Source organism: Anolis carolinensis, unplaced genomic scaffold (genome assembly GCF_035594765.1).
Source record: "Anolis carolinensis isolate JA03-04 unplaced genomic scaffold, rAnoCar3.1.pri scaffold_8, whole genome shotgun sequence".
NCBI classification, from domain to species: Eukaryota; Metazoa; Chordata; class Lepidosauria; order Squamata; family Dactyloidae; genus Anolis; species Anolis carolinensis.
In genome coordinates this window covers 28642851-28657728 of record NW_026943819.1, presented here as the reverse complement: position 1 = coordinate 28657728, position 14878 = coordinate 28642851, and the positions used below count along the sequence as shown (strand labels likewise).

The window sequence follows — 14878 nt, the reverse complement described above, 5'->3', positions numbered from 1 at the left end:
TTGCATTAACAAGGCAATCATACCGGCCTTGGCTCCTTGGAGAATTGGGACTGCTGTCTACACGGTGGAATTAATGCAGTTTGACACCACTTGAACTGTTATGGTTTGGTGCTATTGAATCCTGGAGGTTTGAAATGTAACCCAAAATTTTATCAAAATATCATGGAATCAAAATCAAAATATCATGGAATCATAGGCTATCCAAAGGCTATCCAATCCAGCCCATTCTGAATAAAACAACATCAACAACAACAACAACAACACAGATTTTGGGGTTGTTGTATGTCTTTCGGGCTGTGTGGCCATGTTCCAGAAGCATTCTCTCCTGACAGATTTTGTTTCTGAATGAAATGTCAAGCATCTTTGCTCCAAATCCTTTCTGCCTGGCGCCTGTTTATATATTTTTTAATATCCTCTAATCCATTGGGTTGCAAAAGTGCAAATATGAACTCTGATTATATCACCAGATTAACCCTCCGGAGATTTAGCACATTTGCTTATGCGCAGCGGAGCGGAAGGAAAAAACAGAATTCAACACATGGAAACACACACAGTCCCCCAAACCTGCTAAAACACTACGTGCTGCAACCCCTACAAATATGGGGAGATAAAATAATAATAATAATAATAATAATAATAATAATAATAATAATAATAATAATGCACAGACAAACTACAAACAGAGGCACAACTCTGTGGCCCAAATGATTCATTGGAACTTATGCCTCAAGTCCCACCTCCCAGCAGCAAAGAACTGGTGGGATCACAAACCTGCAAAAGTATTGGAAAATGAGCACACAAAGAAACTGTGGGACTTCTGAATCCAGACTGACAAAGTTCTGGAACACAACACACCAGACATCACAGTTGTGGAAAAGAAAAAGGTTTGGATCATTGATGTCGCCATCCCAGGTGAAAAACAACAGGAAAAACTCAGCCGCTCTCAGGACCTCAAGATTGAACTGCAAAGACTCTGGCAGAAACCAGTGCAGGTGGTCCCGGTGGTGATGGGCACACTGGGTGCCGTGCCAAAAGATCTCAGCCGGCATTTGGAAACAATAGACATTGACAAAATCGCGATCTGCCAACTGCAAAAGGCCACCCGACTGGGACACATCATCCGAAAATACATCACACAGTCCTAGACACTTGGGAAGTGTTCGACTTGTGATTTTGTGATATGAAATCCAGAATATCTATCTTGTTTGCTGTGTCATAATAAAATATAATAATAATAATAATAATAATAATAATAATAATAATAATAATAATAATGATGATGATGATGATGATAATTGCTGTTATTATTATTATTGAAAACCACGGGGTTGACCTTGTGTAAGTCATACTCTCTCAGCCTCAAAACCGATGTCACAATTACATGATTTTGGAGGTCTACCTTGTGTTGACTGTAGATCAACCTAATGTACCTGAGAATGCATGATTTTGGGAGGTCTATCTAATGTCATTTATGAATAGGAATGACTTTGGAGGTCTATCTAGCTCCATTTACTGATATGAATGACTTTGGAGGTCCACCTAAAGTACCTAGAGACATGCATGACTTTGGAGGCCTACCAAATATTATTTGTAGTAGGCATGTGCAACTTTGGAGACCTATTTAGTGCCATTTCTAGTTATGAATGACTTTGGAGGTCTATCTAGCTCCATTTATAGTTATGAGTGACTTTGGAGGTCCACCTAAAGTACCTAGAGACATGCATGACTTTAGAGGCCTACCAAATATTATTTGTAGTAGATCTATTTAGTGCCATATATAGTTATGAATGACTCTGGAGGTCTATCTAGTGTTGTCTGTAGACTTGCATGACTTTGGAGGTCTATCTAGTGTCATTTATAAATACGTATAACTTTGGAGGTCTACTTAATGTACCTAGAGACATGCATGCCTTTGGAGGTCTACCTCATGTAATATACAGATATGAATGACTGTAGGTCTGTAGTTTCTCATGCCATCTGTAGACTTGCATGACTTTGGAGGTCTAGCTAATGTACCTAGAGACACACATGATTTTGGAGGTCTATCTAATGCCATTTATAGATATGAATGACTAGTGTCATATGTAGACATGAATGACTTTGGAGGTCTATCTAATGCCATTTTTAGATATAAATGACTCTGAAGGTCTATCTAATGTCATCTGTCTAGTGACATTCATGACTTAGGTCTACCCAATATCATCTATAGATATGCATGATTTTGGAGATCTAGCTAGTGTTGTCTATAGACATGCATGACTTTTGAGGACTCTAATATAATCTATAGACTTGCATAACTTTGGAGGTCTATCTAGAGTCATTTACAGATAGGAATAACTCTGGAGGTCTATCCAGTGTCATCTGTCAACATTCTACAATATCATCTATAATAGATATGCATGACTTTGGAGGTCTAGCTAGGGTTGTCTATAGACATGTATGGCTTTGAAGGTCTACCTAATATCATCTATAGACTTATATGATTTTGGAGATCTACCAAATATTATCTGTAGCAGGCATGCATGACTTTGGAGGTCTATCTAGTGTCATTTATATATATTAATGACTTTGGAGATCTCGCTAGGGCCACCTGTAGAATTGCATGACTTTGGAGGTCTATCTAATGTACCTAGAGACACGCATGTCTTTGGAGGTCTATCTTGTGCCATTTATAGATATGAATGACTAGTGTCATCTGTAGACTTGGATGACTTTGGAGGTCTATCTAGTGTTGTCTATAGACTTGGATGACTTTGGAGGTCTATCTAGTGTTGTCTATAGACTTGGATGACTTTGGAGGTCTACCAAATATTATCTGTATTAGGCATGTATAGCTTTGGAGGTCTATCTCGTGTAATTTATACATACAAATGACTTTGGAGGTCTATTAAGTGCCATCTGTAGACATGCATGACTTTGAAGATTGACCTAATGTCCCTAGAGACATGCATAACTTTGGAGATCTATCTAGTGTCATTTATAGATGTGAATAACTTTGGAGGTCTATCTATAGACAAACATGACTTTGGAGGTCTATCAAGTGTCATCTATAGACAAGCATGACCTTGGAGGTCTAGCTAGTGTCATTTATAGATATGTATGGCTTTGGAGGTCTATCCAATGCCATCTGTAGACCTGCATGACTTTGGAGGTCTATCAAGTGTCATCTATAGACAAGCATGACCTTGGAGGTCTAGCTAGTGTCATTTATAGATATGTATGGCTTTGGAGGTCTATCCAATGCCATCTGTAGACCTGCATGACTTTGGAGGTCTATCAAGTGTCATCTATAGACAAGCATGACCTTGGAGGTCTATCTAGTGTTATCTGTAGACAATCATGTCTTTGGAGGTCTACCAAATATTATCTGTAGTAGGCATGCATGACTTTGGAGGACTACCTAGTATCATTGATAGACTTACATGACTTTGGAGGTCTCTCTAATCTCTTTTATAGACATGAATGACTTTGGAGGACTACCTAATGTGATTTGTAGGCTTCCTCCATAATGGTAGAGCAGATACATTGCATGCAGATGATGGATTGTGGAACAAAGCCCCGAAGTCTTGGAAATCCTAAATGTGAATGCATGGAAACCAGGAGGAAGCACGAGGGCATCTGGAGAGGTTCTGCCGTGCCATTGCCGACATGTTTATTCATTCTCCGCCATTGGAGGCATTATCTGAACAAAAGCAAAAGTCCATGACCAAAGGAGGAGCGGGGAGAGGATAATACATTAGAAGTCCAAGAGAAGTCTTCTTCCATCGAAGACCGCATCAGCAGGAGAGAAGGAGGACCAGCCTTGGAAGGAGCCTTTTTCTGAGAAATTTCCCTACAAATGAAAAGGATCAGATTCATTAAATTGAACCATGCCTTCAGTACAAATTACCGTATTTCCCTGAAAATAAGACTGTGTCTTATATTAATTTTTGCTCCCAAAGACGCGCTAGGTCTTATTTTCAGGGGATGTCTTATTTTTCCATGAAGAAGAATTCACATTTATTGTTGAACAAAAAAATGAACATTTATTATATACTAGCTGTGCCCGACCACGCATTGCTGTGGCATAGTCTGGTGGTTAGGGATCCCTAACAGCCTGGCTTTGAAGCTGCAAGGCTGTTCAGTGGTATTCAAGGTGGCCAACGGCAGATCCCCCTGGTTAGAAAACACCCTGACTTTGAAGCTGCAAGGCTGTTCCATCATGGCAACATTTTTTTAAAGTGCTGTTAGGCTCCGCATACATCTATGAGGTCCTCTGGATAATGTAGTTGTTTCAGTTCGCTGGAGGCCTCTGTGCATGTGCGATAAGCAATGGGGTTTTTTCTGTTATTTGGAATTTATTTTTCTATGTTTTTTTATTGAAAGACATAGATTGGATGACTATGTCTTTTGTGGCCAAGTTTGGTATGATTTGGTCCAGTGGTTTTGTTGTTTACTTCATGGGAAAAACGCACATTACATTTTTATATACTGTATATACTAGAGTATAAGCCGACCCGAATATAAGCCGAGGCACCTAATTTTACCACATTAATTTTCTATATTATTATCGGTATTATTACATTTATTATTTTTCCCTATTACTGTTGCTACTATTACATTTATTTTACTCTATTATTATTATTATCATTATTATTATTATTATTATTATTATTATTATTACATTTATTATTTCACTCTGATCTTATTATTATTATTGCATTTATTATTTTACTCTATTTATTATTACATGTATTATTTCCTTTATTTATTATTATTATTATTACGTGTATTATTTTACTCTATGATTATTAAAAGAATGCATAAGCACATTGACATTGAAGAAGATGAGAATAATGATTGGATCAGAGTTGGACAGTCTTCTCTTAAATTAGAGCTTTATGTAAATATTCAAAAACATTGAACCTACTGATGCCTCAATAAATGTAATTTTATTGGTATCTATTTTTATTTCTGAAATTTATCACCCTCGGCTTATACTGGAGTCAATGTTTTCCCAGGTTTTTTTGTGGTAAAATTAGGTGCCTCAGCTTATATTCGGGTCGGCTTATACTCGAATATATACGGGTAGCAATTCTGCAAAACTTCTACTCGGTCTTATTTACGGGGAAACAGGGTAGCGGGTTTCATGTTTATGCAGGAGCAAATCCACTCCGGGTTTTAGCTTGAGCTCTCAAGGAACTCTCCATTGGATGCATTGCTTCAGCACCTTGGAGAGCTCATTTCAGGCTGGTAAAAAATCCGGACTGGATTTCACTTTCAGTTCCGTATTAGATGGGGAATATAAGCAACTTTTAATGCAATGAATTGTATTATACACTATGAATTGTATAATAAAGCCTTCCCATATTCCAAAACAATAAATTAAAATAAATATTTCCTCTCCGACGTCCTTTGTACCACATCTATGAATTAAAGCAACCCCGTGGCAGATTAGGTGACAGTCATGATAATTGGATTCTAAAAATAGCCTCCTTGGTATCTATAGCCATAAATTGCTTTTCAGCTCGAATCTTCGGTCCTGTCTATTGCCTTAAACTTGGGATAAATAATAGATATATTAGCTTGATAGATGAGACACTTTCCAAATTCCTAAACTAATAATTATCGGGAATAATGAGAGTTGATTCTGCCTTCTTTTTTGAAGAGAAGTGAACAGGGGATAATGGAAGATGGAGTACTTAGTGATGAGGGTCTTCTAAATCTTGGTGAACTATAAATCCCAACATTCTTTACCACTGGATGTGCATCTAAGGAATGCTGGGCGTTGTAGTCCAGCAATGGAAATCTGAATAAAAAGGGGAAAATGTTCATCTTTAGCAATGCCATAAGTCCAAGACATACTACATGTCCCATTCACCTGGATATTTCGATGCAATTGGTCCCTACAGACGTAGAGACGTGACTCTTGGGATGTGGAAAGGATAGGTTTCCTCCGATCCGGTAGAACTAAAGAGAAAATGGGAGAAAACAAATGAAAAAAAGCTCCATTTCGTGCCCCGTTTCCAAATTTTCCTTTCTGCAATATCTCCCCCATTAGCAAGATCCTATTAGCTCCTTCCAATGATTTGGAACAATGGAAACCTTTTATTAAAAATACAAACATGTTATGTAACTTCTCAATTAATCCTAAGAGAGATATTTGGAAAATTTTCTCGTCTGCATTCGGCACCAAGCCCGGGCCTTTCTATTATTACTACTATTATTATCATTATTTGGATTTGAAAAGCAATAAAAGCCCAACCACGCTGGGTATTAAAAGGAATGTAATTTGGGTTTTAAGGCTTTGGTGGCGGCTGTTTCTGCACTTTTGCTTCGTAATGAGATCTCTGGTCATGCGCTGCCAGGAGGTTTATGGCAAGGACTGGAACAGGAATGATCAGATAAAGGGAGAGATAAAGGGATTGCGTGGCATCGGTCTCTGCATTCATTGGGAGGCACTGCTTCCTTCCGGTGAGGAATAATGTTCTGCGACCAAACAAAGCACCACATGTGCAACTAAATGCACCACCAATGTGCAATGCACACTCAACATGCAATGCACCATCAATGTGAAATGCATACTCAACATGCAATGCACCACCAATGTACAAACTGCACTCAGTATGCCATGCACACTCAACATGCAATGCACCACCAATGTACAAGCTGCACTCAATATGCAATGCACATTCAACATGCAATGCACCACCAATGTACAAGCTGTACTTAATATGCAATGCACACTCAACATGCAATTCACCACCAAAGTGAAATGCACACTTAACATGCAATGCACCACCAATGTACAAACTGCACTCAATATGCCATGCACACTCAACATGCAATGCACCACCAATGTACAAGCTGCACTCAATATGCAATGCACACTCAACATGCAATGCACTACCAATGTACAAGCTGTACTTAATATGCAATGCACACTCAACATGCAATTCACCACCAAAGTGAAATGCACACTTAACATGCAATGCACCACCAATGTACAAGCTGCACTCAATATGCAATGCACACTCAACATGCAATCCACCACCAATGTGTAATGCACACTTAACATGCAATGCATCACCAATATACAATGCACACTTAACATGCAATGCACCACCAACGTGCAATGCACATTCAACATGCAATGCACCACCAATGTACAAACTGCTCTCAATATGCAATGCACGCTCAACATGCAATGCTCACCAAAGTGCAATACACACTCAATGTGAAATGCACCACCAAAGTGCAATGCACACTCAATATGCAATGCACCACCAATGTACAAGCTGCACTCAATATGCAATGCACAATCAGCATGCAATGCACCACCAATGTGCACTGCACAACCAATGCACAATGCACTCAACATGCAATGCACCACCAATGTACAAGCTTCACTCAATATGAAATGCACCACCAGTATGCAATACACCACCAATCCAATGCGCACGCAACATGCAATGAAGCAACAATGTGAAATGTGCATTCAACATCCAATGTGCCACCAATGTCCAATGCACATTCAACATCCAATGCACTAGCAATGCACAATACACACTCAACATGTAATGCACCATCAAAGTGCAAGGCGCACTCAATGTGCACTGCATCACCAATGTGCAATGCACTCAATATGCAATGCACCTTAATGTGCAAGGCACACTCAACATGAAATGCACCATGAATTTGCGATGAAGACTCAACATACAATGCATCACCAATGTGAAATGCACACTCAACATGCAACACCAATGTACAATGTAGACCGCATCACCAGTGAGCAATGCACTCAACATGCAACACACCTTTAATATGAAATGTACACTCAACATACAATGCACCACCAATATGAAATGTGCATTCAATGTGCAATGCACCACCAATGTGTAATGCACACTGAACATGTGATGCACCAGCAATGTGCAATGCACACTCTACACGCAATGCACCACTAATGTGAAATGTACACTCAACGTGCAATGCATCACCGAGTTTGCAAAGTTATAAATATGTAAAATTATTTTTAAAAAGCAATATACACAGCACACATACAGCACTGGACAACCCCATAACATTCCCACAGGGGAATCAATCAATCAATCAATCCAATCAATCCAATCAATCAATCAATCAATCATTTCCATGGTTTGGGCCCCACTTACACCAGCCGGTGCCTGATGGGTCGGAAATGCTTCATGGTCTTGATGGCAAAGAAGATGCTGAGGATGAGGAAGATGGTGCAGCAGCCCAGGCTGAACCAAAAGGCATTCTGGAAAGACAGACACATGTCAATCAGACCATGAAGATCTTCCCTTTAAAGATTCACAGGGAAAATAGGCCCCAAGTGCCATAGAAAATCCCTACCCATTTCAATTGTGTTTTTCACCCCAAAATCCAAACCCAATAGCAATTGGAGCAACTGAGGTCTGCCAACATGGCAAATGATAGCACTATTGTGTAAAAAAAATTGAAAAAAAGAATGTTCTGTTCCTGGTTTAAAAGTATTATTTCCCATTTAATTGTGTGGTCCTTACTTTGAAAGTAATTGACCTACTCCAGAAACTTCGTTTTTGTGGCAGAAATTATGTTGAATTGGTTGAGGCTCGACAAGAAATCCGGTGAAATGTGCCATAGCAAGATGTCCCGCAAAAACAAAGTTTTTTTTTGCAGTTTAATAACTGTATGGTCATGTTCCAGAAGCATTCTCTCCTGACATGTGGACAATTTCAATCGGAATTGGAGAAAACCATGAACATGAACACAATTTGGCTACCGGTATTAAAGAACTCTAAAATCAGGGCAATCAATAAAAGAGAAACACTCAGAAAACGGGAATTCCAGGCAGAAAACAATCAGGGCCAGCTAAACACCTCCCAACAAAGGATCCCCCAGGCAGGAAACAGCCAGGCTCTGAAGCTCCAATGCTAATCAAGGTTTTTATTGTTGATTGATTTGTTTTATGGCTCTGTTTTTATATTGTTGATGTCCGGGCTTGGCCCCATGTAAGCCGCCCCGAGTCCCTTCGGGGAGATGGGGCGGGGAATAATAATAATAATAATAATAATAATAATAATAATAATAATAATAATAATATAAGGTGATCAACTGGAACATTCACACTTGCCTCCAACAGATAAGAGTTCTTTTTATTCCATAGATATATAAACCCCACTTGCCTAGTTTCCAACAGACCTGACAACCTCTGAGGATGCCTGCCACAGATGTGGGTGAAATGTCAGGAGAGAATGCTTCTGGAACACTGCCAGGCAGCCCAGAAAATTCATAGCAACCCAGTGCCATAGACACCTCATGTGGCTGGCATGACTGCATGAAGCGCCATTACCTTCCCGCCGGAGCAGTACCTATTGATCTACTCACATTTGCATGTTTTCAAATTACTAGGTTGGCAGAAGCTGGAGCTGACAGCGGGAACTTACTCCTCTTCCTGGATTCGAACCACTGACCTTTCAGCCTGCAAGTTCAGCAGCTCAGCGGTTTAACCTACTTCACCACCGAGGGCTCCTCATATGTATATATGTGTGTGTATGAATTAATGGGCTTTCACATTCCTATGATAATTTGGGTAAGAATCTGGAAGAAGGCCTACCCATGGATCTGCAATGCGGTCGCACAAAATGACCCGGCCGTTGTCCAAAGCTGCGGAAAAGGGCAGGCAGGAAGCCACATCTTCAATTAGCTAGAGGAAAAAATATTTATATATATTAAAAATCAATTATATAATTAATTTGGAGGCAATAAAGCCCTGCAGAGACTGGTGGATGAGTTTTAAAAATCCGTATCCGGTGACATTGACCCTGGAGAAAAAGACCTCTTTCCTTGCAATTTGAAATCCTATTGCTTCATATTGGATAATAGGTGAAGCTAGGATTGCATTAGGCTCGTTAGCTGCATTCCTGTGACTCATCCTTTCTGCAATTGATCTCCTTGCAAATGCAAATTTATTCCTGCAAATGGCATCTGATGCAAGGAAAACTAGACCTCACTTTTCCAAGGGCAAAGGAAGGCAATGCCTACCACAATCCGCAGCCAATTCAAGTACTGGGAGACATAGCCCACTTCTTTGCGTTCAAAGCAGCTCAGCTCCTGAAAGGGAAAAAAAGAGATATAGATTACCGTATATACTCGAGTATAAGCCGACCCAAATATAAGCCGAAGCACCTAATTTTACCACAAAAAAAACAAAAACAAAAGAAAACTGGGAAAACATTGACTCCAGTATAAGCTGAGGGTGGTAAATTTCAGAAATAAAAATAGATACAGTTACTGTATATACTCGAGTATAAGCCGACCCGAATATAAGCCGAGGCACCTAATTTTACCACAAAAAAAACTGGGAAAACATTGACTCCAGTATAAGCCAAGGGTGGTAAATTTCAGAAATAAAAATAGATACCAATAAAATTACATTAATTGAGGCATCCGTAGGTTAAAGGTTTTTGAATATTTACATCAAGCTCAAATTTAAGATAAGACTGTCCAGCTCTGATCTAATCATTATTCTCATCTTCTTCAATGTAAATGTGCTTATGTATCCTTTTAATAATAATAGAGTAAAATAATACATGTAATAATAATAATAATAAATACAGGAAAATAATACATGTAATAATAAATAGAATAAAATAATAAATGTAATAATAATAATAAGATCAGAGTGAAATAATAAATAGAGTAAAATAAATGTAAAATAAATAGAGTAAAAATAGAGTAAAATAAATGTAATAGTAGCAACAATAATAGAGTACAATAATAAATGTAATAATACCAATAATAATAGAGGAAAATAATAAATGTACCATATATTCTCATGTATAAGCTGACCCAAATATAAGCCAACCAGGACACTCACTCGAGGATAAGCCGAGGGGGGCTTTTTCAGTCTTAAAAAAGGGCTGAAAAACTAGTATATATAGTATATGGCTCTGGGTGTTTGTATATATTTATTTACAATTTATTTCCTTTATTTTAAACCTGCCTTTCTCCCAATCTAGGGACTCCGGATGCTAATAATAAAGGCGACACAATGCAAATTAACACCATAGACAGTAGACTCAGTTAACCAGCACTCGTGGCTAGTTTCTGGTTGCTTGAAAGTTACTATTTAAAAAAGACCTAATTAAGATCATACTATAAACTTTGCATTGATGTGATATTTCATATTGAAATACAGTCATTAAAAGCAATTAAAGACAAACTTAACTCAATGTAAATGCAGTTTCGCTGTATTATTAAAAACAGCTTTGTGAATCCAGGATGGAATTTGAGCTCAATTGATTTTATTTAATTTTTAAAGTATTATTTTTCAATATTTTTTCCAGCTGCTTGAGTTCCAGTTAACTGAGATTCTACTGTAAATGCATTAAAATATATGTACAAAAATTTAGAAATAAATAATAATAATAATAATAATAATAATAATTATTTATACCCTGCTTTATCTCTCCCGAAGGAGACTCAAAGTGGCTTAACATAAGAACATCAGCATACAATTTAAAATATGCAAATATGCAAACACTAAAATAGAATTAAATATATAAAAAACTCACAGTTAAAATCAATTTTTTATTTATCGTGTCAGAAACGAATAGGAAATATAGTTATAATGTATAGAAAAACCACAAATAAAATAAAAAATTGACATTATGCTCTGGTGTCGTTGTTGCACAATCTTCTCTATGCCCAGTGGGAATCTTTCATTTGGTCCGGGTTTTAGCCTGCCACTTTTGGACTCTCGTTTGCTGAGGTGTTCCTGCGAGTATCTCCGTAGATCTTAGGAAGCTGTTTCTTGATTTAAGGTGTTGGTTTGCTGGTTGAGAGCCCCTTGAACCCCACCAATGAAAGAATTGGGCCAAACGGGCTGAGAAATCTTCAACTTTCCCTGCCAAAGGGGTTCCTAAGACCATCGGAAATATGTGTTTTCTGGTTGTCTGGTCCCGACCCCCAGGTTGAGAAACGGTGGTGTAGATGCATTTAACTTGGAGGATTTCTTGCATTGGAAACTCACCTGTTGCAAGATCTTCTGAGACTCCAAAGGGATGGCGGTCTCCGCGTGGCCAACCTGGGACTCCGTGCTGTTTATCAGAATCTGGTGAAATGGCAATAAAAAGAGGAGAAATTCAATATTTGGAGGGCTGGAAACGGCTATCACAACAATTATTTATTTATTTATTTATTTATTTATTTATTTAGAGTATTTATATTCCACCCTTCTCACCCTGAAGAGGACTCAGGGCGGATCACATTGTATATACATATAAGGCAAACATTCAATGCCCATATACACATAGAACAAAGACAGAGACAGACACAGAGGCAATTTAACCTTCTCCTGAGGGGATGTTTTATTCCGGCCACAGGGGGAGCAACTTTTTCATCATCCACTGCGACGGCACTTCCTCATTCCAATGGCGGCTGGATGATTTTTATGGAGTCGTAAATTAGTTAAATTAGCCTCCCCACTTTATAAGTGGTACCTTAATTTCCTACTTGATAGATGTAACTATCTTTCGGGTTGCTTAGGTCAGCAACGAGCAGGGGCTATATTTTATTTTTAATTGTCGGGTGCTCATTTATTTATTTATTTATTTCCAATATTTCTACCCCGCCCTTCTCCCCGAGGGGACTCAGGGCGGCTTACACAACTGGTAGGATCACTACCAGTACATCATAATACAATAAAATAAGAATAAAACAGTTAAAATAATTAAATAACATAATAAAATACAATATATAAAAATTTAAAACAATGCAACACCAAATATATATACCAATCATCCATCAGACCTTGTGCAAAAGCCTTAATCCGATCCATGTCAATGCTAACTGAGTTCATCCTGCCACGGGCTGGCCTCGAACTCATGACCTCTTGGTCAGAGTGATTTATTGCAGCTGGCTGCTCACCAGCCTGCGCCACAGCCCATGAGGGGATCCTATTTTTTGGAGAATGATCCAGAGAGCAGTGCAATTCACTGTGTTGAATGGCTTTGCAAGGTCAATGAATGCCATGCACAAAAGCTGGTTTTGTTCCCTGCATTTTTCTATGAGCTCTCAGGCAGTTGATTGTATCTCCGCTTGCAAATGGCATTGGATGTCTATGGGTGAGTCTACACCAGCGTTTCTCAACCTGGGGGTCCGGACCCCTTGGGAGGGGGTTGTCAAAGGGGTCAACAAAGACCAGTATTTTATATTAGTCATGGGGGTTATGTATGGGAAGTTTGGCCCAATTCTATCATTGGTGGGGTTCAAGGGGCTCTTTGATTGTAGGTGAACTAGAAATCCCAACAACTACAACTCCCAGAGGTCAAGGTCTATTTTCCCAAAACTCCACCAATGTTCAAATTTGGGCATATTGAGTGTTTGAGCCAAGTTTGGTCCAGATCCATCATTGTTTGAGTCCACAATGCTCTCTGGATGTAGGTGAACTACAACTCCCAAACTCAAGATCAATGCCCACCAAACCCTTCCAGTATTTTCTATTAGTCATGGGAGTTCTGTGTGCCAAGATTGGTTTAATTCTGTCACTGGTGGAGTTCAGAATTCTCTTTGATTGTAGGTAAACTATAAATCCCAGCAACTACAACTCCCAAAGGACAAAATCAATCCCTCCCAACCCCACCAATATTCAAATTTGGGCGTTTTGGATATTTGTGCCAAATTTGGTCCAGTGAATGAAAATACATCCTGCATATAATATACTAGTTGTGCCCGGCCACGCGTTGCTGTGGCAAAGTGGTGGTGGTATTGGTTAAAAATTGTTGTGTAATTTTTATTTGACGTTATTTGTATTTTTTTATTAATTTTATTGTAAGTTGTCATTTTATTCATTATATTTTATTATTTTCTTGTATTTTTTTTAGTTATTTTCTGTTATTATAGTATTTTATTGTATTAATTATTTAGTGTTTATTATTATTTTTTATTGGGTTGCTAGGAGACCAAGTGGGCAGAGCTTAGAGCCTTCTAACTGGCAGCAGTTGGATAAAAGCAATTATTCCTCTCTCTCTCTAATTAGGACTTTATTTTTCTTTGCTTTTTGTTGTATCAACCTAGAGGCGTGGATGATGGGTTGTGTTGTCAAATTTCGAGGTTGGGGGGCCTGCAGTTTTGTTGTTTTGTCGGTCGCCGTGATGCCATCACTCTTTTATATATATAGATGAATCATAATACAGTAGAGTCTCACTTATCCAACATAAATGGGCCGGCAGAATGTTGGATAAGCGAATATGTTGGATAATAGGGAGGCATTAAGGAAAAGCCTATTAAACATCAAATTAGGTTATGATTTCACAAATTAAGCACCAAAACATCATGTTATACAACAAATTTGACAAAAAAAAGTAGTTCAATACGCAGTAATGTTATGTAGTAATTACTGTATTTACGAATTTAGCACCAAAATATCACCATGTATTGAAAACATTGACTACTAAAATGCGTTGGATAATCCAAAATGTTGGATACGCGAGTGTTGGATAAGTGAGACTCTACTGTAGTAACAAAATGATATTTATGAAGTCGCAATGAAAATGATTTTATGGTTGGGGGTATGAGGAACGCCATTAGGAAGGTTGAGAACCACTGGTCTACACTGTAGCATTGATGCAGTTTGACACCACTTTAGGAACCATGGCTCAGTGATACGGAACCATGGGCGTTGTAGTTCTACAAGGTCTTCAACCTTCCCTGCCCACGATTACAACAACAGCAGCAACAATTTTTTGTACCAAAACTGATCTCCTATAGCAGGGGTCCCCAAACTAAGGCCCTCCAAGGTCATTTACCTGGCCCCCGCCCTCAGTTTTATAATATATTTTATATCAGTTTTAATAATATAATATATTGTATGTACATACAGCTGCTCTGAGTC

The 14878-nt window shown here is 38.5% G+C and overlaps 1 protein-coding gene across 1 annotated transcript in view; it reads right to left on the bottom strand.

Moving 5' to 3' along the window:
* Positions 1–3619: 3619 nt before the first annotated feature.
* prom2 (prominin 2) overlaps positions 3620–14878 on the bottom strand; it is a 55561-nt gene continuing 44302 nt past the window's right edge. The window contains exons 20-25 of the mRNA XM_062961116.1: positions 12017–12097; positions 10027–10095; positions 9599–9688; positions 8154–8260; positions 5861–5949; positions 3620–3832 (exon numbers count right to left, since the gene is read on the bottom strand). Coding sequence (XP_062817186.1) covers positions 5886–5949; positions 8154–8260; positions 9599–9688; positions 10027–10095; positions 12017–12097 — 411 coding nt within the window. The 3' untranslated portion in view covers positions 3620–3832; positions 5861–5885. The remainder of the gene's footprint in view (positions 3833–5860; positions 5950–8153; positions 8261–9598; positions 9689–10026; positions 10096–12016; positions 12098–14878) is intronic.